Source organism: Mesoplodon densirostris, chromosome 19 (assembly GCF_025265405.1).
Source record: "Mesoplodon densirostris isolate mMesDen1 chromosome 19, mMesDen1 primary haplotype, whole genome shotgun sequence".
Taxonomy (NCBI): Eukaryota; Metazoa; Chordata; class Mammalia; order Artiodactyla; family Ziphiidae; genus Mesoplodon; species Mesoplodon densirostris.
Genome location: NC_082679.1, coordinates 42,387,833 through 42,409,058, shown reverse-complemented (window position 1 = coordinate 42,409,058; position 21,226 = coordinate 42,387,833). Strand labels below are relative to the sequence as shown.

Here is a 21,226-nt window from a genome sequence, read left to right as displayed (position 1 = left end):
ACCCTTGGCAGGTATCACATTGCAAAATCCCTTCATTCATGGAATCTACACTCCTCAACCTTACCTTTAAGATGTATTCCGTGAGTAAATGAATTAATTAATTAATCTAAATATTAATCTAAATTTAGAAGCAGGAACTTCCCTGGCGGTCCAGCCTTAAGACTCTGCCCTTCCACTGCAGGGGACTTGGGTTCAATCCCTGGTCGGGGAACTAAAATCCCTCATGCTGCGTGGTGTGGCAAAAAAACCAAAACAAAACAAAATTAAAAGCAATCCAATAAATCTGAAAGTTCTCAGTAACCATACCATGGTAAACACATTTTTTTAAGTTAGTTTATTTTAGTTTTTTATTGTGTGCTGAAGAAGGAAAAGATGAAAAGTTTGAATTTTATCACAGGGAGTAATAGATAAGTTCCATTCTGCCATTTCCTGCCCCAACTGTAGAAGTTGGAGTCTTCGTAGCTCTCCTTCCCCATTCCAGGCTCTGATTTCTATAAGCCATCTGATTCCTCACCCTTCAACTAACCAGTCACTTGGTTTACTCTCTTCCTTGCTGAAAATTAGAAGAAAAGTCCCACTCCTAGTGAAAAAGGAAAATGTCTTTTACTACATGGAGTCACTCTCCATCTCATTCTACTGCAGAGACTCCTCTGCAAAATAGTCTGCCTGTCATCAAAATGCAGGCTGGAAACATCCTGCCTCATCCCACTCTAGCATCAATCAGCCAAGGTTATTCTGAATGCAATCTTCCGTCTCACCGACCCCTAACCCTCACTCCTTCTCTGATTATACTCCTGCCCTATCAGATAACTCCTCACCCTTCCTCCCCTGAAATACTCCACAACACATGCAATTTTAGCGGCCATCCTAAAAAGCCTGTGTAACAGTCCTCTTCCTACTGGAAGGCTATAACCCTGGAGAGGATGTTGAAAGAAAACTATCTTAAGGAGTTAGGCTCTCACCATTGTGATATTACACTGCATCCTATTAAGAGGGGGTAGAATTGTTAAAGAGGCAAATGCCTTGTCTTTCAGCATCCCTGATTATTTTAGAAATATCCTTACAGCTCTTTTTAACATTATCCTAATCCTCTTTCATACTACTTAATGATCCAGGCCTCTCCCAAGAATTAGGAGAAAATTAGCAGGAAATTCCTACTGCAGTACTTTGAGCAGAGATTAACAATGTAGAGAGAGAGGGCTACCTTGAATTCTAGATGGCCAAAATTCAGCTAGGACAGTGTATGTAACTGCTCAGAGAATAAATGTGCTAAGGTGAGTCAAAACAAACTCATTCTAACCCAAGGTAACTCAAGCCATTGGATTCTGACTCTCTTCACTTTGTCATCAAAATAGTTTTATTTTTCCTTTAGGAAAATGAGATTTGAGGATAGTGTCTGGCCCTACCACTCTAGCTTTCTTTTGAGGTGAATTTGTTACTTGTAACAATTCCCAGGCTTCAGTAACACATAAACTTTTCTTTAGTTCTCATAGATGTAAGAAGGTACCCCAAGGAAAGGTTTGGAGCATTTGTTCAAAGTGAAAATGAATGTCTGAAAATTAAGCACAGCCGAAGATGTGATCTATTTCACTTGGTTCACTTGGGACTGCCTGGTCCAACGGCAGTTACAATTTGATTGAGGCGTGACTGCTGTTCATTTTTCCAAGACAATTAGCCAATTCCTGAATACCCTGTAAGCAGACAGAGTCTGAGCTGAGAACAGTTACTTAGTGACTGCTTTGTGGGAAAATACTTCCTGGTTCTCTTCACCCTCTCTCTCTGAAATAATTCACTAAGTTTCTTGCCCATATCAGCTAGAATGTGAAACTGACAGATATTAGACCTGTAGTCAATATTGTTTTCAGTATTTCACCAATGGATGGTAGATGCAGCAGACACAAAACAGTCAACTTTGCATAAATATTATAAGCATATTGTGTCTGTTTTCTCATTCTCTTCACTCTGTCTCATTAATTTGAGTCCGATAGTACAAGCTTTACGGACCTTGTGTCTGGTTCTCCATACCCTTTCTTTTTCTGTTCTGGCTCTGTTCCCAGGAAGTAAAACCCTTCCTCAGAGTTCAGCTTTAGTGCACAGAGAATGGACTAAGTGTCCTGTGGCGGGAAGTTAAACAAACAAACAAGCAAACAAAAGATTGGCTCATCGTATTTTTCACGAATTTTATTAAAAGGTGATCATAGTGGCCGCATATTCCTACGTGTTTGCCCCATTGATGAGAAGACATCTGGACCTCCTGATTCATGATTCCTCTTCTTGCACTGTCTCTACCCCAGGGTGGCCAATTCTCAAGGTTTGAGTGGAGTCTATTAAAGGACCTGAAAGGGCATCTCTTGGCGGAGGCAGAGGAGCTGCAAGCATGGTGCCTGAGAGGAGATTTGGAGGCAAGGGCACATTGAGAAGACCTAGTAATCCCTCCCTTTATTTCCCAAGCAAGTTCTGCCTTTTTCACACGGACTTACTACGCACCCCTCGTGGCTGCCCGTCTGCGCTCCGTTATCCCATCGCCCTAAAGCAGTAGAAGCCTGGGGATATGAGGAATGTGCACCACCCACAGGACCACGACGCACGGCCTCTAAAACCACAGCGTCTGAGTAGTAGGCAGCGGCCTTACAAACACTCCACTCCGTCCCCTCGTGGTTCTTGGCATAAAGAGAAGGTAAGCTGCCCACGCGCACCCCTTTGCCCTGTCGCGTCCTCTTCCTCCCAAGAAAAACAGCCCTGGATCACTGGGATTCTTTTCAAGATCTCGCTAGCCTCAGAGCTCAGGGAAGACTCAGAGAGAAATCTCGCGGGTACCTCCTCCGCATCCTTTTATCGTCTGCCAGCCCTCTTATCCTGGAGCCTGGCCCTCCGCGGGCTGCTCGCAGGACACGGAAGGGCGCATCTTCCCGGAGTGGCTCCGGGGCGGAGACGCGCAGGGCGTGCTCGAGAGCGAGGAGCGAAAAGTTGTGCGCCCACTTGGTAGCGGGGGAGAATGAAGGAGCGAGCGCGCCAGAGCGCCGGGGTGGGGTGGGGTGGGGTGGGGGGGCGGGATGCCGGGCGCGGGCGGGGAGGGGGCCCGCTTACATGAATTTCCAAGTGGTAGACCTGCCTCTTCGCTCTGCCCAATGAGATCCGTCAGGGGAGGCACCAGACTCACTTTTCCACATCACTTCACAGTTACATTTGGCAGGCAGGCGGGCTCGCACGCTGGAGCGCTCAGCCCAGAATTCGTGAATCTATTTGGAATCTCCCTGCTTCCTCGAAGCTCATCACTGTCGCCGGTTTGTGCACGGACAGTAGCGTTCACCCAGCGAAGCCGCACTTTGGGCTGCGGACACTCAGGGCCCGGCGCGCCCGCCCGGCGTCTCCGCACCAAGCCCCGAAGCTCCGAGAGGCATGAACGCGATCCGGAGGCGCCTGCCCAGCGCGCGGGGAACGCTCGGTGTTCACCGCCCTCGGGAGCCGACCTCGAGCCCCTCCAGCCATTTGTGAACCAAGAGGCTTGAAATTCGCCGGCGCGGAGCCCCGCAAGAGTAAGTGGTCCCCCCACGCCCCCTCGTTTTAATCCACGTCCCGAGGACCCAGAAGGGACCTTTTCTTTTAGGAATCTCATGCCCCTTCCGACACCTTGCGCGCCTCCTTTCTCTCGGTTGGTGGATGCGGGTTCGCCGCCCGGGTGCGGGGCTGAGCTGTGTCTTCTTTCCTGCTATGAACAGATGATGGGATCACCTCAGGGTTTTGCCAGACGATTTTTTGCAACCTTCTCTGACAGTAGATCCTGGGGAGTAGTAGCAAGCGGGCTGTGCCCCTCCAGTTTTCCTGCGGGCTCCCTCGCTGTCGCCTGGCGATTTCGCCGCCTCGCGACACAGGCAGGCGCTGCTGCAGCCGGGCGCCTTCACTGCGGGGTCCGTGCGGTGAATGGGAAGCACCCGCCGCCGGATGAGAGGCAGGTGCGAGCCCGAGCAGAAAGGAGGGGAAGGGGATCGGGGGTGCCCTCTGGCTGATTTGCTGCACCGCCCCACCCCCGAGGAGAGGGGAGGGCGACCCCCGCGGTCGTGCGGGCCACGACTCAGCTGCGAGAGCCCCAGCGCGAGGCTTTCCCACAAGTGGCTCCTCCAGCCCGGGAGCGCGGTGCCCGCTGCAAACTTGCCGGGCTCCCCAGCCGCTCCGCGGCTCTGTGGACGCGGAGATGCTGCCCCGCATCCAGGCAGGACCCCCAAGCAGTGTGCTCCCCGAGCCCGCGAGACTGCACTCACAGAGGCCTCCTGAGCTGAGCCAGGGACTCCCTCAGGCTCCCTCTCCCAGCGCCGGCAGAGCCCGGAGCTGCGCTTTCTGACATCTCACTCCTCCCCATCCGCGAACCCTTGCGGGGCGGGCCGCGCCCCTCGTAGGACCCGAGGCAAAATGGGCTCTTGCCTGGGTTCTGCCAGCGCGTAACAGGTTCATAAGGGACTTGCTCCCGTTCTCTCAGGCTCCAGTCAAGCCAGGGAGCCGGTGAAAACCTGCCGCCGCCAACGATGATGCCAACAGGTATCCATAATTTCCTGCGTCTTTTCCCTCCCCAAGACCAAAGGCTTCCCCATCCAATCTGGCAGAAACCTCAAAGTTTCGTTATCGTGGACCCTTTGGCGCAGGCATAGAGCCGGCTGCACGTCCAGGACTAGCCGTTTGCCTTCCCGAGGCGAAATGGCAGCTGTTTGCTTGGGTTGCTAAATGTAAGATATCAAACAACATTAATTGTTTATTGTTGCAAACGCACATTAGTCAGTGATGGAAAATCAGGTTGGCAGCTGCTCACTTCAGCTCCAATTAAAGGATAGAGCTTATACTCAAGCAAGGGAGAAACGGTCTTTTCAACTTTACTACCCTTTCCTGAAGATTCCACAAGAGTTTCCTCTTTAAGAGGCATGATCCGACCATTCCTTAGCGCGCCGGAGCTGCTAATCAGATCAGCCGGCTCCTTTCTCTCACCGGCCTCATAGTATTTGTGTGCCGGGAATGGGAACGGGGACGCTGGAGAAGGCATAGGAGCACTGCCCTCTCGAATCGGTACCACAGCGAAGCAGATCGGAGGGATTGGGGACGGTTGGGGCCCTTAGAAAGCGCCTGCCCTCTTTACAGCAATCCTGGCAGTCATCTCAATGGTTAACAACCCTCCCTTGGCTGTCACCTCTGGCTTCATTATAGGAGCTTTTCAACTGGAAAACTGTGTGTGGGAAAGAGATATTTATGTAAGATTCGAGAGTGGGATTTTCCATCCATTCAACCTGGCCGCTGTACCTCACTGCATGCAAAATGAGCCCTGTCGTTCATGGCAAACACAACTGAATTTTCTGCCTGGCTTTTGCTTTTCATCAGCTGTGTCCAGTTTTGCTGGGGTTTTATCTAGTGTGTGCATGTGTATGTGTGTAAGAGAGAAAGAGAGAGATTCTTTTACCGACAGGTCTGATACCTTTAGAGGATGTTCTCTGAGGGTTACATTTTTTTTTAATCCCTCAAAGGGAGTTCTCCATAATCATCATGTCCCGACATGTTTTTCCACTTCCCTGAGCTCTGTGGCTGAAAGAAATTCTAGGGCTATCCCTCTTTTTAAATACTACTACTAATAATAATAGTATTCTGTAATTCTGGTTTAGCAGATTTGAAGCTCCCCATCACAGAGTCATTTCATGCTAGAACAGTCGCAGGATTTTAAATCACCTTTGATATATTTTTTTTCCTGGACTCTGAAGAGGGCTTGGAGTTGAGAAAACCTGTTCTGAAAACAGAGAAGAGCCTTCCCAGCAACTCAGGGGATTGCTTCATTCAGGGCTGTTCAGCAGCAGTTCATCTTCCTTATTCTGTTCCCCAGCCACCCAAATGGGCGTTAAGGTATCCTGTGACCATCACATATAAGCCAGATATTTCAGAGACACTGAAATCTGTGCTGCAATGTTGTCATGCAGACTTTTTAATCATCCTCCCCTTCAACCTAGATCTTATATTTCCAGTTATTATTACTATTTAAAAATCAATTCTTCTGCCTTATAAGCTATATCTCTTAAAACTCTCAAGACCCCAAATGGGTAGATCTCTCTACCCAAGACTCTTAATATATTTTGGCTGCATTTTTGGTGTCCAGGATACATTTCTTGAGCTCTTGATGGTGTTATGAATTTAGCTGAAGAACAATTTTATAGCAGCTCTGACTGGAATAGCATCTCCATTTGCCTGCTCTACACATATCAACTTGAAAGGGAAGGAAGTCTTTAACCTGAAAACTAACTTTATTTGGGCATCATGCAGAACTCTGGTCAAGACAGTATTCATCTAAAGCAGCCCCTTAGTTTAGCACCAAACACAGTTTAAGTAGCCAATGGCAGTATGCTCTAAGTAAAAAAAAAAAGGAATAAAAAAACAACTAAACAACCTGTAAAACATGCTCAGCGGAATGTAATAGACCACTTGAGAAGGCATTTTGTAAATGCTGTTACATAAATATACTCATGGTGCAACATTTCCTTGTAAACTCTGTATAGATTTAAAGTCTGATGCTCCTGGTTAGCAGGGAGCACCTGATTGTTGGAACAAAGCAAGAAAACTCCAAAGGAGGGTATAATGATTCTACTCAAGAAATTGTACCTCAGGGCTTTCCTTTCCAGGTTCCTTTCACTGTTTATTGGCGAGGAAAATGGAACAAGCACATACAGAAAAGTGAGAATCCACACTTCATCAGCTGTTCAGAAGTAACCTTATCATTAGAAGTAAACTGATGCTTTAAAGAAAAAAATAATTATCTTCGTATTTTTCTACTCAAGGTGGCACACCTTATGACTTAATCAACATTCCAATCTGAGCAAATTTTCCATGCACAACCAAAAGCTTTTCATGGGTAAAATGACATTCAGTTTGTATTGCCAACCATTCTTTCTTACCCCATCAGCAAAGTTTTGTATTTGACAAATCAAGGAACAAACATAATCAGAATAGCCTTTAAATTATAGATGAAATCTAAGGTCCCAAGACTTTCTACTTCCTTTTGAAAATATTTTGCTCAGTGGTGCCGTTGATAATTTTGTATTTCTTACAATGTTATTCAGAGAAGCAGGAAAAAATGCAGTTTTCTCTTTGTTTTCAGCACTGTTGGCATTCACAGCTGAAATGGACTAACTTTGCTTTTTAGTTTAGGAAAAGGCTTCTAACTGTGGTGTATTGTACACCACCTACAGAGCGTAGAATTAAACCAAAGCTGATTCCTTTGCTCTGTATTATGTGTTGTACACACACACACATGCATGCACACACACACACACGCACACACACCTCTTACTTCTAGAAAACCTGAAAACGTCCCTAGATAACTAACTCATTTATTGGTTCAAGTAGGAGATTTGTATCATATTCCCTTTGCTATTTCATCAGCTTTAGATTATTTGATTTGCCCTCCTGGCTTCTTGGATTTGTATATTAACTAGTCTTTTAAAGCAAATACATCTGTTTGTGGTGTGGGAAAATTTTTTCCAGAATCTCATAAATGTATATTTGTGAAATAGAATAATATTCTGATGGTTCAAGGCCATCAGCTGATGTAGTGGGGCTTAATTAACCAAAGAGCTATTAGTCTGCTCTCATGTCATTCCCATAGAAAGTTGTTGATGATGTGATGTGTGCAATATATCTGCTGAACTGTTGGTTCTTGCCCCTGGAACCCGCTTCAGATGTAACCAGGAGGAGAAAATTAGTTGAACCTGGCAACTTCAGGTCAGAAAAGAAATAAGTTCAAGGGATGCCATTTAGCTGCTTCTCCCACATGTTGCTGTGAACGCAATCTCCATCACCTCTTCATGGCAAAGCACCGGGGCCAACACAGCTTCCTTTTTCTATCATGTTCTAAGCTTTTATTTCCTGAGTTTAAATGTCATGTGCTATTCCCTATCACAAATATCATCCTCCTTCTTTCTTTTAGAAGTCTTGCTTTTTTGTATAGTTCTATTAGTAGGTAGAAATATATAGCTGTGATTTTCTCTATCTCTTTGGACAGCATCATAAAAGAATAAGACTTGTATTTAGAACCTTCAAACAGTTTCCTTCCCTACCCTCCTTGCCAAAGACTACTGCAAATGCTAGAATGATGGTTGGTTGAGGGCAAAGCATAGTTAGTGCTCAGTATACATTGATTTAATGCATTAATGACTAGCAAACACTATGCCGTTTTTTCCCTTTTCTAGTGTATTCTCAGTAAAGGGGAAGGAGGGATGCAGTTATATCTAAAGTCCAATATTGTGACAATCTACCTCAATTTTCTCTACAGAAATTTCATAAATTGTCTCAAGTTTATTCTTAAACACAGCTTTTCCATATGATATGGACATATAAAAATGACCTAATTCAGCTTTGTAAAATTGAGAATGCCTCCAAGACTAAACTTGCATCAAGAATGCTATTAAACTCTATGTGATGCAAAGTTATATTTTATTGGGAAAAATGCTCTAATTATGGAAGTGTTGCATATATAACTCAGTGTCTGTACCTTTCCCTTGCAGAGAATGTATAAAAAAGTACCCGAGGAAGAGCTTACTTCTTCCTTCCTTCTTTTGCTCCCTCCCTCTCTCTCTCCTTTCTCTCTTTAATATATATTGTATTTGAACGGTTCATATCAACCTCACGTGAATTGCAAGTCTGAGTGTGTTAGAAGACTCCTGTATATTGATTTTAATCAGCAGGATACCTGGCCCTCACAAATACACACAGGAAAAAAAAATAGGTTCCATGATAAGGTGCTTAGGGATGTGTTTACGGATATTTTAAGAAAATGGAATGTGTTCCAAAGGAATATTAAATGGAATCTTCTTAATTCTTTCTATGTATATCACTAAGTGAAAATGTTATGCTCTATTCATATTCTACTAGCAGTAAGCACCATATTTTCCATGCATTGTTTCTTTCTAGATGAATTCATGCATAAAATATAATTATTTGATTCCTGATGTGACACAGGTAACATAAAATAAGTAGATGGGGGAATGATATAAATATCATAAGGGAATGTTTTTCTTTCTTACCTCTGCAACCTCATCTCTAAAATTTAATGTAAAAATTACAAGGGCACATTTCATTCTTTATTAGTCCACTGCTGTTTCAGCTTGACAAACAGAATTTAACTTTTCTGTGTCCAAGTATTCCTATCTTTAAAATGGGGATGCTCAGAAATATGAAAAAAATTAATTCATACCTATTTTGATTAGAGTAGTAAAATATACGTGTCTTTGAATTTCACTAAAATATAGTAGCTGAAGCTAGTATACTTATTTTAGTACCTGTATAAGCAATTTGATTTTCGGGAACTATACATTTGGTGTGATATCTCAATATTATTTTTGTCAAATGATTGCTTGCTATCTGTCTACCCATCCATCATCTGTGTCCATATGGAGTTCATGGTAACAGTGCCAGTGGGTGGTTTTTAAGCTATAAAGTCTTTGAAACATGAAAGAATGACAGTAAGGTGCACTTGTAAGGGTGGTTACTACAGAGTATAATCTAATTGGCAGAATCTTGACTTATTAGTCTGGGATACTTGGCTGCATTTCAGTTTCAGTATTACAGACTCTGTAGCCCTGGTTATGTGATATATCTGATTTTAACCATTTCCACATTTCTTAAGCAAGAAAGAAGTGCTTCTAATTTTTAACCATCATCAGTAGTGCTAAAATTTCTTGAAATACATACAAAAATTTTGTTAAATATTTTTGGAAGAAGATACTACCTGAACCCAACCTCTAATTAGGATTATCTTCTCTGAACTCCTGTCTGAGAAATGTTTAGATATCACTTTGTCCTCATCTTTGAATTAGTAGGGACTTCCCACGTAGACCGTTCTCATGAGAATACCCTAGATGATTATGACATGAAATGGAATTTTTCTTGTAGAAGAAAAGGCTTTTTCAATGAGTGGTTACAATTTGATTGAAAGTGAGTAGTTCCAGTGTAGATGTGTAATGCTTGCATTTTGCCCTTTCAGGAGAAATGGTGATGGACAATGCCATGTCTCCTGTGGAAAAGAGAGACATGGTTGAGCCCGGGGTGGGGTAGGTTAAAAATACCATCCTTTTGTCCTACTGTATAGCATCGGAACTATATTCAGTATCCTGTGATAAATCATAAAGGAAAAGAATATGAAAAAGAATATATATAGGTATAACTGGATCACTTTGCTGTACAGCAGAAATTAACACAACATTATAAGTCAACTATACTTCAATAAAATTTAAAAAAATACCGCCCTGTAGAGGCCTCATAAAACTATTTGAAGTCATTAAGCCTATGTTAGCTGTCGGTAGGGAAAGCTATTTGTAAAATGCCGTTTTATTTATATCCCACTTGGTTCATGCCTTTAAAAAAAAAGAATTGGGAAAAGTTATTTTATTTATTACCTGTTTACATAGATCACTGGAATTTTCCCCATCGATGTAATCCAGCAAGAAATTGACATAAAATAGTTTTTAAAAAATCCGTGAAGATTCTCTGTTAAGCAGGTGAAACATTCAATAAATTGTAACTATCATAGCTACATTGACAAAGAGTTTTACAAGGCTTCTCTCATTTAATTTTTTTCACCATCCTTCAAGTCAGTTTCCTCATCTGCCACAGTTGAGATAAATGCGCCCGGGTCACTCATCTTAGGAACGATAGGACTGTGATTCAGAGGACTTCTGTCTGACTCCAGAGTCAATGTTGTCAACCGCCGTGTCCCCACAGTTCAACTGTATTACAGGATTCTCAAGACTAAGATTGATTCCTAGTGGTTACTCTGATTTAAAGGGGCATTGGTTTGAAATCTTGGAATTTCAGGGGGTGAAATTCAAAGCTGTACTTGCAGGACCAGGAAAGACTGAAGAAAGAGGCAGGCCACTCCAGATTGGTAGGTGGCAGGGTCAATAAGCAAGAGAACTTACACATGAGGCTTGTCTTGGGCAACCACAAGATCTCTGCACCAGCCTGCCAGAGTCTTAAAGTTATTCATATAGAGGCGTTCACGGGGTTCAGTCACATATACAGTCCAGATGGTCTCAATAACGCATGACTCTCTCAAGGCTACATCTTTGAAGTGGCTCCTAGGGCAGGAACAGTGGGCGGGACGTGCATTCCAAGAACCGGGAGGGCTAAGGAGCCTTTGATTGCCTGGGTCCAGTGCATGGGTGAACCAGTGGTCACAACTTCTCCATGACCTCTTCCAGCAAAGGGCCAGCACAAATTGTTTCCACTCATTAGGTCTTTGACTACTAAATTTTGAGCAGGTGATTTAAAGACAGCAAAGGATGTGGCTTTTAAATGGAGAAGGAAGGATTTAGATTACACTTGAGAAATGACTTCCTGGTACTACTATGTCTAATCGGCAAGGGAAGTGTGGAACTTAGATTCATCTTTGTGAGGTGATTTCAAGGCAGTTCTGCCTGAAGAAGATCCAACAGGATAGATTCAGCGTCTGTATCTTAACTAACCTTATAATTCTAAGAAAGTTTATTAAATAAAGTTCTGAGTCTATAGACACTAGAAGAGGGAACTTGACCTTCCTGTCTTTGTTACCCCATTCTGAAATGTCTATAGCAGGAAAGCTTCTATGTGAAGGACAAAGTTCTGACTCCATTTTGGGGAAGGATGAGGAGAGGGCATGTACCTAGCTATTTATCTATCTGTCTGTCTATCTATCTATTTTTGCCATGGTAACCAGTAATTATAGAACTAGAGGAAAACTAAAGCTTCCTGCAGAAAAACAATAGCGTGTCAATAACAGCAAAGACTGGATTTGGCAGATACTATTCTGAGTGGCCAAACAAGCAAATGATATGCTTTTAGATAGAGAGACAGCTGGATAAGTGTATGATCTGATGCCAAAGAAAGACATCCAGATGTGCTGTGGTTGAGGGGAGAGATAAATGTGTGTGTGTGTGTAAATAAGAAAAAAAAATCAAATTCTATCCTGCCAAGGAAATTTGGTCAGGGAATTCTGAAGGCTTTAGGAAAGGTGATTCTCTTGCATTATTTATATTTGGACACATGCAAGTATTGTTCCTCTCTAGTCCAGGGCTTGGCATGAATTGCACTGGGCCACAGGCTGAACCACATACCCCGTGTTGCTGAAATACCACTTTGAATTCAGTGTGCATTTACCTGTTTTGAAGCAGCCTGCTAATGGCTGTAAATTCAAGGTCAGAAACATTTTTAATAGAAACTCTCTGGTCTTTTGTGTCATTTTTGCTTCCATGAAATATTGTGGCCACTAAGACCAGTGGGTAATAAAAGCGTAATTTCCTGTCAACCAAAATAATCTGCAGGATTGAATTCTAGAGTGTTGGTAAAAGCGCATTTTTATCTTAGGCTTCAGAGTGTGGCTCATCATTGGGAACTTCAATCCATGTTGTTTACCAAATCGATGGTGTAATAAATTTTTGCATAATGACTTAACATACCTGAAAGTTGGCGGAGTTCACCTTAAAAAAAAGTTGGGGTCAGTGGGTTCAGACCAGGCTGTAATTAAAACTATCTCTAAAACGTAAGTGTGAATGAAAAGTTGGATTGTAAGTATCTTACGTAAGACAAGACATCTGGGGGAATTCTAAAGAGTTACTTATTTGTAAGAATTCCAGAGAGACTGTAAAATCTCTTCATCTCACTCTCGGGGTATAAATCAATGCAGCAGCATTATAATCAAGTGGATTGCTTGGCCAGACGTACATACTGTGGTTAGAAAATCTAGAAATAAATTGATTTTTACCCAGGCTTTACTAACGTCGCTCAATTTCTTCTTCCTTGCATAGAGTTAAGCAGTTTGTGTATACAGCTGCTCTTACAATGTTTATTAATTCTGATAACAGTAACATAACATTCGGTTGCATCTCAAGAATTCCTATAAAGCTCTTCTGTCCTCATCAAAGAGGATAAATTACCTCTGCCTGTGGCAGAGGTACCTGCCTGTAAATAGTACAGTTCTAATTGTCACAGTAGAATCCCATTTCTCTCTGAGTAATAGACTTCCGCTGAAGTGAAGGCCAAGTCTCAACACCCCCGATAGCATGCATGGGAACACTCCACTTATTGGAGCAGTTTTCCCAGTGTCCCATATGCAGTGGGTTAAGTATGTAAGTTATGACATCATGCAAAATCCCGTGTATTCATACACTCCAGTGCTGGGTTTCCCGAAGTCTGATATAAGTGTGTACCATGCTAGCAAGTAGTTCATGGGCTTGGCATTAAATGACACTAAGGAGGAAGTGACTTTCTCACCACACCTTTGAATCTTTCAAGTCTTCATAAGAAGAAGGTCAGAGTTAGGAGGTGGTTTTATTCTCTGGAACTCCAAGCTTCTCAAACCATGGTCCTCTAATCAGTAACATCTGCATCACAAATGAGATTATTAGAAATGCAGAGTTGCAAACCCCACCCTAGATTTACTGAATCAGAATCTGCATTTCAGAAAGATTTTTTCTGAAAAAAGGATTTGTATGCACATTAAAGTTTGAGAAGCACCACCTAGGGGTGTTCTGGAGGTGACTCTTGGCTTAACCAGAGCTGATTGTTAAATTTTCTCAAACTGCCAGACCTGGTTAGTGGTCACATTGAAAACCTGAAATTGGTCACGGTGGAAGTATTTCTATTATGGAAATCAAAAATCAGGGATTCTTTTTTCTTTTAGAGAGCCACATGCTAAATATTTAACTGCACACCCTTTCCTCTAACTGTTGCTGGTCTTCCTTTTTAACAGAGAGATGACCTCAGGCTCTGACAGTATTTAGTTAAGTGAAAATTAAACATTATTTAAAATGCCAATCTCATTGTGCTTCAGTTTGCTGTCTCCCATACCCTCTCCATGGGATGGCACTTATTTTTATTCCTCAAAGCTTTGGAAATCAAACATGCTCTTCTCTTCACAAAGAACTGGCAGAGAAGAGGGCACTGATTTGACTTGTACTCTGGAGACCATGATTAGGATGATTTGGTGGGTAGGGAGAAGATAACCATGGCCATGGATTGGATGATGTGACAAGAAATGATTTACAACTACCCTAGGTTCTGATTCATTCACAAATCCTGGATTAATGGTGGTTTCGTTCCTGTCCGTTGATTGACTTAAATGTCCTTTTACACCTACTGCTCCCCCTGCCATTGGGTAATTCCTTCTCAACATTTAGATGACACTTCCTGCAGGAAGCCTTCTTTAAGGCAGTGAAGATGAGTGGCATACCTGTCACTCTGTACTACCCTAACCCTTCTCAGACTAAATAAAATATTCTAAGTATCCATTTCTTAGTCTTTACCCATTAGACTCTTAGGTTCCTGAACATAAGAACTCTGATCTGCTTGCGTTCCTAGCCTTAGTGCCTGACCCACAGTATATGCTTATCAAATATTTATGTAATAAGAGAAGGGTTTGTGGTAAGAAAGAATTTTGAAGTTAGATTACCTAGATTCAAACAACGGTTTGCTCTTTACTGGAGGTGTTCTTTGGGCAAGTCATTTAATTATTCTGCACCTCGGTTTTGAGCAAAACGGTACAAGGCATAGTAAGCTTTATCTAACTATAAGATATTGTGTTAATGGATACTGTTGGGGGCTATGCATATATTCCTTTATTAATACCTTCATTCTAACTAGTGAAGCTATACTATTGTATCAGATTGTTTCAGGGTCTATCATTACTTTTAACCTGATTCTGGCGAGTTCAGGTAGGGCAGCAATTGTGTCACATTCCATCCTGAGTGGTTTGGTGGCATTCCATCCACTTGGTGGCTTCCATCAAGGAAGTGTCTGTTAGGAGTTTAAATTGGGATTAAATTTCTTTATCCCAGAATCATTAACAACAGCAGATGCTAGAGAATACTCACAGAGTATTTGGCACAATTTAAAAATAACTGTCCATTCTAGCTTTTCTTAATTATTTTACCAAGATTATCTTTTTTAATCTTCAAAGTAAACCAGCTAGGTAGATATAATTTTAATTGTTGTTGTTGTTAATTGGCCCCCAATTATGCAACTGGTAAAGGTAGTTCTTTGACTGGAATTCAATCCCCACGCTGGCTGGTGTTAGAGAAAACTCTCACAACCATCTTACAGTTCTGCCTCTATAGCACTCAGGCCATTAGACGATGGTCTGCATGGTTTTTGAACACTCAGATATGGCCCAGCATGGAGCAGGGTGTGTTTGGAGAGAATAAGTCTCTTTCTCTGAGCAGTGTTTAGGCAGAGCCTCTGTGAATAGAATGACTATCACCTTCTATCCAGTATGGTCCAGCCCTTCTCTCACCAGCATCACCCTCATCCTCCCACATCCCACCTTCAGGAAGGTTTTTGACTAACTTTGTGTGACTCTCGTACCTTGACTACCCTTCCTGAGGAGGTCACACAGCTTAACTCTTTGCTCCTTCATTTGACGTTTTTAACCAAAGGGTTGGTGTCAGGACCCTCCTCCCAGTCTGGCTCAGGAAAACCACAAGCACCGCAGCTTACTGAGTGCTTCCCATGTTCTGGCTGCTTCACATGAGTCTTGTTTGTGAATCACCCTACTGCCTGGAAAGTAGGAATTATTATTATTGCCATTTTGCGGAAGAGAAATGCAAATTCTCAGAGAAGTTAAGTAGTTCATGCATTATTACAGAGACAGCATGTAGGGTGAGCTGGGATTCAAGTCCAGGCTTTTCTGCCTGTAAAACAGTCTGCCAAATAGCGTGACAGTCTTGTATCATCGTCCCTGCTCCATGTCTAGGAGAGCATGGCATGTGATGGTTGTGCTATACATGCTGTTTAAGTATTTAACTATTAACACTGTTTAAGTGGATTGGCAATCCAGAGCGATATTAATATTTCGCGATTTCTTATCAAGACCTTTCAACTTTTGTTTTCAATTTGAAGCCTGCAGAGTTCTGCCCTCACACTGGGATGAGAGAAGGCCTTACTGTGAAATCCGCTTTTTACTTCCCTGCGTGTACCGCAATTCTAGGGAAAGTTGGGACGTTGTTCCGGACTCTGTTTGCTCTGAGTTGGTTCCCTATGGAAAGCTTTTCTTCCCTTTAGTTTCCAGAACATCTGCTGCTTGCAGTGACTCCCCTATGCACTTAGCAGGGTGGGGCCTCTTTTGAGGTACAGAGAGCATCCCAGTGATTGAGCTGAGCCCAGGCAAAGAGTGACAAGCAGGGCGATTCCACTGGCCATCTTGTTAGAGCAGATCCTTCCTGTCTTTACAGCAGAATCTGGGTCTGCCCTTTTCACCTAGCTTCACTAAGACCACTCACTAGCCCAGCCAATGTAATGACGTTCTTGCTTTCCCATTCTGAGCCAGAATGGAGCCAGGGACCTACAGAGGAAAGGTTCCCTACCCCATTATGAATTCCCTGAGCCAAACTGTTCCCCGTAGTGTCCTGAGGAATTATTTTCCCATTTAATCTAATTCAGCAAGGCTTCTCTCTGGGTTATGCAGTGAACATTATTTCTTTAAAAATAGTTTTTTTGAGAGGGAAGAAACACGTTTTGCCATGCTGAAGGTAAGCAAAAAAATGTATTTGACACCTCAGGTAATGGGTATTTTTTTTTTTTGTCCATCCCTTTCTGAGTCTCTACAATTGAAAATTGTATTTTTACCATATTTCATTCCCAAAGGAGCTTTTCATAATTTAAATCTCCTGTTCAACTGTACATTTGGAATGGGAGCCTTGACACTGTCCTGATTATAACATACATGCTGGACATTACAGAATTTCTCTCCGGGAGCATTCTAATTTTATTCACTCTTTATTAGCATCCTGGCAGAGAGTTGCATTCTGCACCCTGAACTGGACAATCCCTTCTGATGGGTTGCGGCAGCTAAGACCGTGAAAATTGGGGTTATTTCCCTGCCTGTTCTCATTTGTAATTTTTAAAAAAAATTTACCCGTTAAAGGCTAGTTAATTCACGTAATTCAGCCTAAAGTGAACTAGAACTTATTTTTAAACTGGGAGGGTGGAGAGGGGGCAGGAGAAGAGAAGGAAGGAAGGAAGGAAAGAAGGAAGGGATAGAGGGAGGGAGGAAGGAAGAAAGAGAGGAAGAAATGAAGGAAGGGGGGAGGAAGGAAGGAGGAAGGAAGAGAAGAAGGAAGAGAGGAAGAAATGAAGGAAGGGGGGAGGAAGGGATGGAGGGAGGAAGGAAGAAAGAGGAAGAAATGAAGAAGGGGGAGGAAGGAAGGAGGAAGGAAGAGAGGAAGAAATGAAGAAGGGGGGAGGAAGGAAGGAGGAAGGAGGCTTGCAATCTCTGCAAGAGTACAAGGAAGTATTGGCAACACCCAAACTTGCATTACAACCAAAACGACTATAAGAAAAGAGAGAGTGGGAGTAATGGAGAGAGAAAAGGAAGCGAGGCAAGAAAGAAGAAAGGAAGGAAGAAAGGGAGGGAGGAAGGAAAGGAACAAGGAGGGAAGAGAGAACTGATAAGTAACATAGATATGAAAATTTAAATAAAGCTCACAATATAAAAAGACCTGTTAGCTTACTTGTTCTAATTCCTCAGGTCCACTTTCTTGACTCAAGGGTTTGGGAAATGCCTACTATTGTTCATGTACATGCTTTTGAAAACCAGTGGTTTTGTTTTAAAACCTGTTGCAGTGGACCTTTATCTTTCTTCCTCCTTGTTTTTGCAGGACATTTCAGTGAGAAGGAAAGCCAATGGATCGTGGTCTTAGAAAAGCTGCTTAGACGATGTCTGTTTCCCGTGCTGTAAACACATGGCAGAGCTGTGAGTAAATGCTCGGCACTGCATGATGAATTGGATGGCTGCAGACCAGAGGCAAACAAAATAATTGTCTCATTTTCGTGGTGATTTGCTAAACTGGGGGGACCATGCCAGAACGGCTAGCGGAAATGCTGTTGGATCTCTGGACTCCATTAATAATATTATGGATTACTCTTCCCCCTTGCATTTACACGGCTCCGATGAATCAGTCTCCAGTTTTATTGAGTGGATCCCCTTTGGAACTAAACAGGCTGAATGAAGAACAGCGGATTTTGAACCGTTCCAAGAGAGGCTGGGTTTGGAATCAAATGTTCGTCCTGGAAGAGTTTTCTGGACCTGAACCGATCCTTGTTGGCCGGGTAAGCTTCGTTTTTAAGGTCCCAGTTTCGGGATCTGTTACTGATCCCTAGACCTTTAACATTAAGCTTGTCACAGTTGTTGCCACACTTAGCTCTAAGTACTTTAGGCCAGATGGTTAGTTAGTTTACCTGTTGGTTTCTTCAGGAATATGAATAATCTCATGGTAATAGATTTAAATGTAAACTAACTGCTCTTCTCTGGAAAGCTCTTCCTCCCCATCTCTCCCATCCTCCCCATCTATTATATCATAGCTTTAATAACACTTGTGTAATGCATACACAAATAAGCTTTTTCATTCTCGTTTCACACAAGAAATCTGCATGCCAAACCTTTCCTGTAACTTACAGCACTTGGAAGAGGTATGCATTTTTGCTCAGTTTGAATTTCTCCCACCTGGATTCCTAAGATGTTATTTTGTTCCATTTTAGTTTGAGGCCATGTATCTCCAATTGCAGGTAGATTTTTCTCCTTTTTATGTTTCTTTTTGTTGTTTGTTGATTGGTTCAATTATTAACCTAGGATGGGGAAAGGGAAATTCTCGGAGTGGGTGCTTAACAGTGCTTTGTACTTACTGTAACTCAGTGAATTTTGCAATAGGAAACTGTTGCATTCATTGTCAGATGGAATCAAATGTATAGAATCAAAATTTTAGCTTAGTGGTGTGCGCGTGTGGTGTATGTGTGTGCGCGTGCGTGCACATGCATATATGTGTTAGACTGGATTTACATTTGTTTTGTTGCTTTTGGCAGGTTAGACAAATGTTCCTTGTGTGGATAAGGGCTGCCTGCTTTTCAAAGTTTCACTGTGGGTTATTGAAGACCATACATGTTTATTCCTCAGAATCGCTCATAAGCTTCTGTTAATTTTAACACGCACCATCATCATAGGTAGAATTCCAATTACGAGCCTGCCAAGGACTGATTTTCCTGATAAGTCAGATTCAGAAGTGAATCATGCCAATATTATGCATTTCCCAAATGCAGTGATATTAAAAAAAGAATTAAATATTGATCTTCAAGACTTGAGTTAACACTTTGTGTCTCGCTAGGAACTTCTGATTCCATTCCTGCTTCTACCTCATTGTCTTGCAACGCAGATTGAGCCTCCCCAAGGATTATGCTTTTTCTTTTCATGTAGTTCTACTTGGACAAGGGAAATCTGGATGAGGTGGTGTCATGAATCATTCAAAGAATATTTATTGAGCCAAATACCTTTTTAGGCATATGGGGGTATATCAATGAACAAAACAATGATCCCTGCCTTCAAGCAATTCACATTCTGGTCAATACTGTTTTGTATTGAGCACTATCATAACAGCACTTTGTAGGCACAGTCCTGTTTGATTTTAGCAACAGCTCCTTCTGCCTCGCTCTTTATATGTATATGTGTGCATATGTACATATATACAAACAATACGTGTATAAAACAGGTCTACATTCCGTTCTTTGTAAGTCCAAAATACAAAAAGTTTTTTTTTTTTTTTGCGGTACGCAGGCCTCTCACTGCTGTGGCCTCTCCCGTTGCGGAGCACAGGCTCTGGATGCGCAGGCTCAGCGGCCATGGCTCACGGGCCCAGCTGCTCAGCGGCATGTGGGATCTTCCCGGACCGGGGCACGAACCCGTGTCTCCTGCATCGGCAGGCGGACTCTCAACAACTGCGCCACCAGGGAAGCCCCCAAAAGTATTTTTTTTAATATGCTTGATACACACTCAGATAGCAGAACTGACTGGAGGCTATTTATAGTCGTAGTGCATCCCATTACTGTGACTGTTCATATATTTCCCAGCAGAAATGTTAATGCGTTTGATTACAGGGTGCTGCCCCAGACTCTGCTGAGGGTTTTGTTTACTATACAGTTTATCTACCTTAATACATTTCTAAATGTGAAAACTTCTCAGTTCCAAAACATCTGACCCAGTGTGTTTTGAATAGGGGCTTCTTGACCCCATTATCTTTTTTTGTTGTTGTTAAGTGCAAAAATTGAGACTTAGGTGGATTAATAAAGTAAACCAAGATCGTAGAGCTAGTAAATGATCTGAATCTGAATCAGGTTGGGGATTCCCAAGGCCATAATTTTATCCCTGTATCCTATTACTCTTAGTGACTAGTTACCATGTATTTAAACTATAATTTGCACTTAAGAATTATTGAGTATAAAATGCAGAGTTCTTAAATTCCTATGTTCTGGATATTCAAAACTTCTTTAGCAAGCCCTAAGGCAAAGCGTTTTCATACCGTATGAAATTCTGGGTATGCGGTACATGCACACATATATAATTGATGGATATTTTCTCCTTGTTTCTATTAGTGAACTCTGTGGAGGTCTATTACACTGATGGTATCTTGTGTAATATAAACAAACTTGCTATCCCCAGAAGAACTTTCCATTTTTATCTGAATATAAAAAATAATTAAATTGGGGTTTGTTTTAGACTCAGGCTCTAATGACTAATTTTGCCTCCATCCTTTAAATGTAGCAACAGAGAGAGAGACAAACAAGGTGGCATTTACTGTCCTTTTTTGACTTAGTAATATGAGAAATCCATGCTTCTTTGAATGACAGAAACGTTGCTAGTGAACCCTAGGATTTTGAAACGGCCAAAGTGGTTCTGATCCTTGATGGCTGCTCTTCACATGGCCAATCCCCAAACGATTGTTAAATCTGAGTTAAACTTATTTCTGAAGAACTTTTTCTGCAAACATTTCCAATCATATATATTTCCCCTTAAAGAAAATTGCTCCTGAATTATTACAGCTTGGCCTTTGAGGATCTTGAGTTGTAGCAAAGCCCAAAATGCATTTCGGGTGACTGCTGCTGATTATGAGTCAGGCTGAGTGTGGGAAGGATCCGTATCAGGGTGCCCACGGCTGCTTTACAATGTTTTATCTCTGTGCACGCTCTTCCACGTCTGACTCTAAAGCACTTCATCGCTGAGCTTCTCCCCAGGAACTGGCTGAGAAGCATTAGTTACTTGTGAGCATGCCTGCTCTGTAAAAGGCCCTCCTGCGAGTCACCATGGTGGGGGCCTCGGGCCTGGCACACTGAGTTCAAGCTCAAGGGCAGAGCCAGCTTTTAAGTGATTGGCTCTTCAGAGCTTCACATATACCCTTACATCCTTTGTTGTCTG

The 21,226-nt window shown here is 42.4% G+C and overlaps 1 protein-coding gene across 3 annotated transcripts in view; it reads left to right on the top strand.

Annotated features, from left to right (window-relative positions):
* Positions 1–17,844: 17,844 nt before the first annotated feature.
* Positions 17,845–21,226, top strand: part of CDH8 (cadherin 8) — a 358,644-nt gene continuing 355,262 nt past the window's right edge. For all 3 annotated transcript variants that reach the window (XM_060083245.1, XM_060083246.1, XM_060083247.1), the window contains exon 1: positions 17,845–18,096. In XM_060083245.1, coding sequence (XP_059939228.1) covers positions 17,845–18,096 — 252 coding nt within the window. The remainder of the gene's footprint in view (positions 18,097–21,226) is intronic.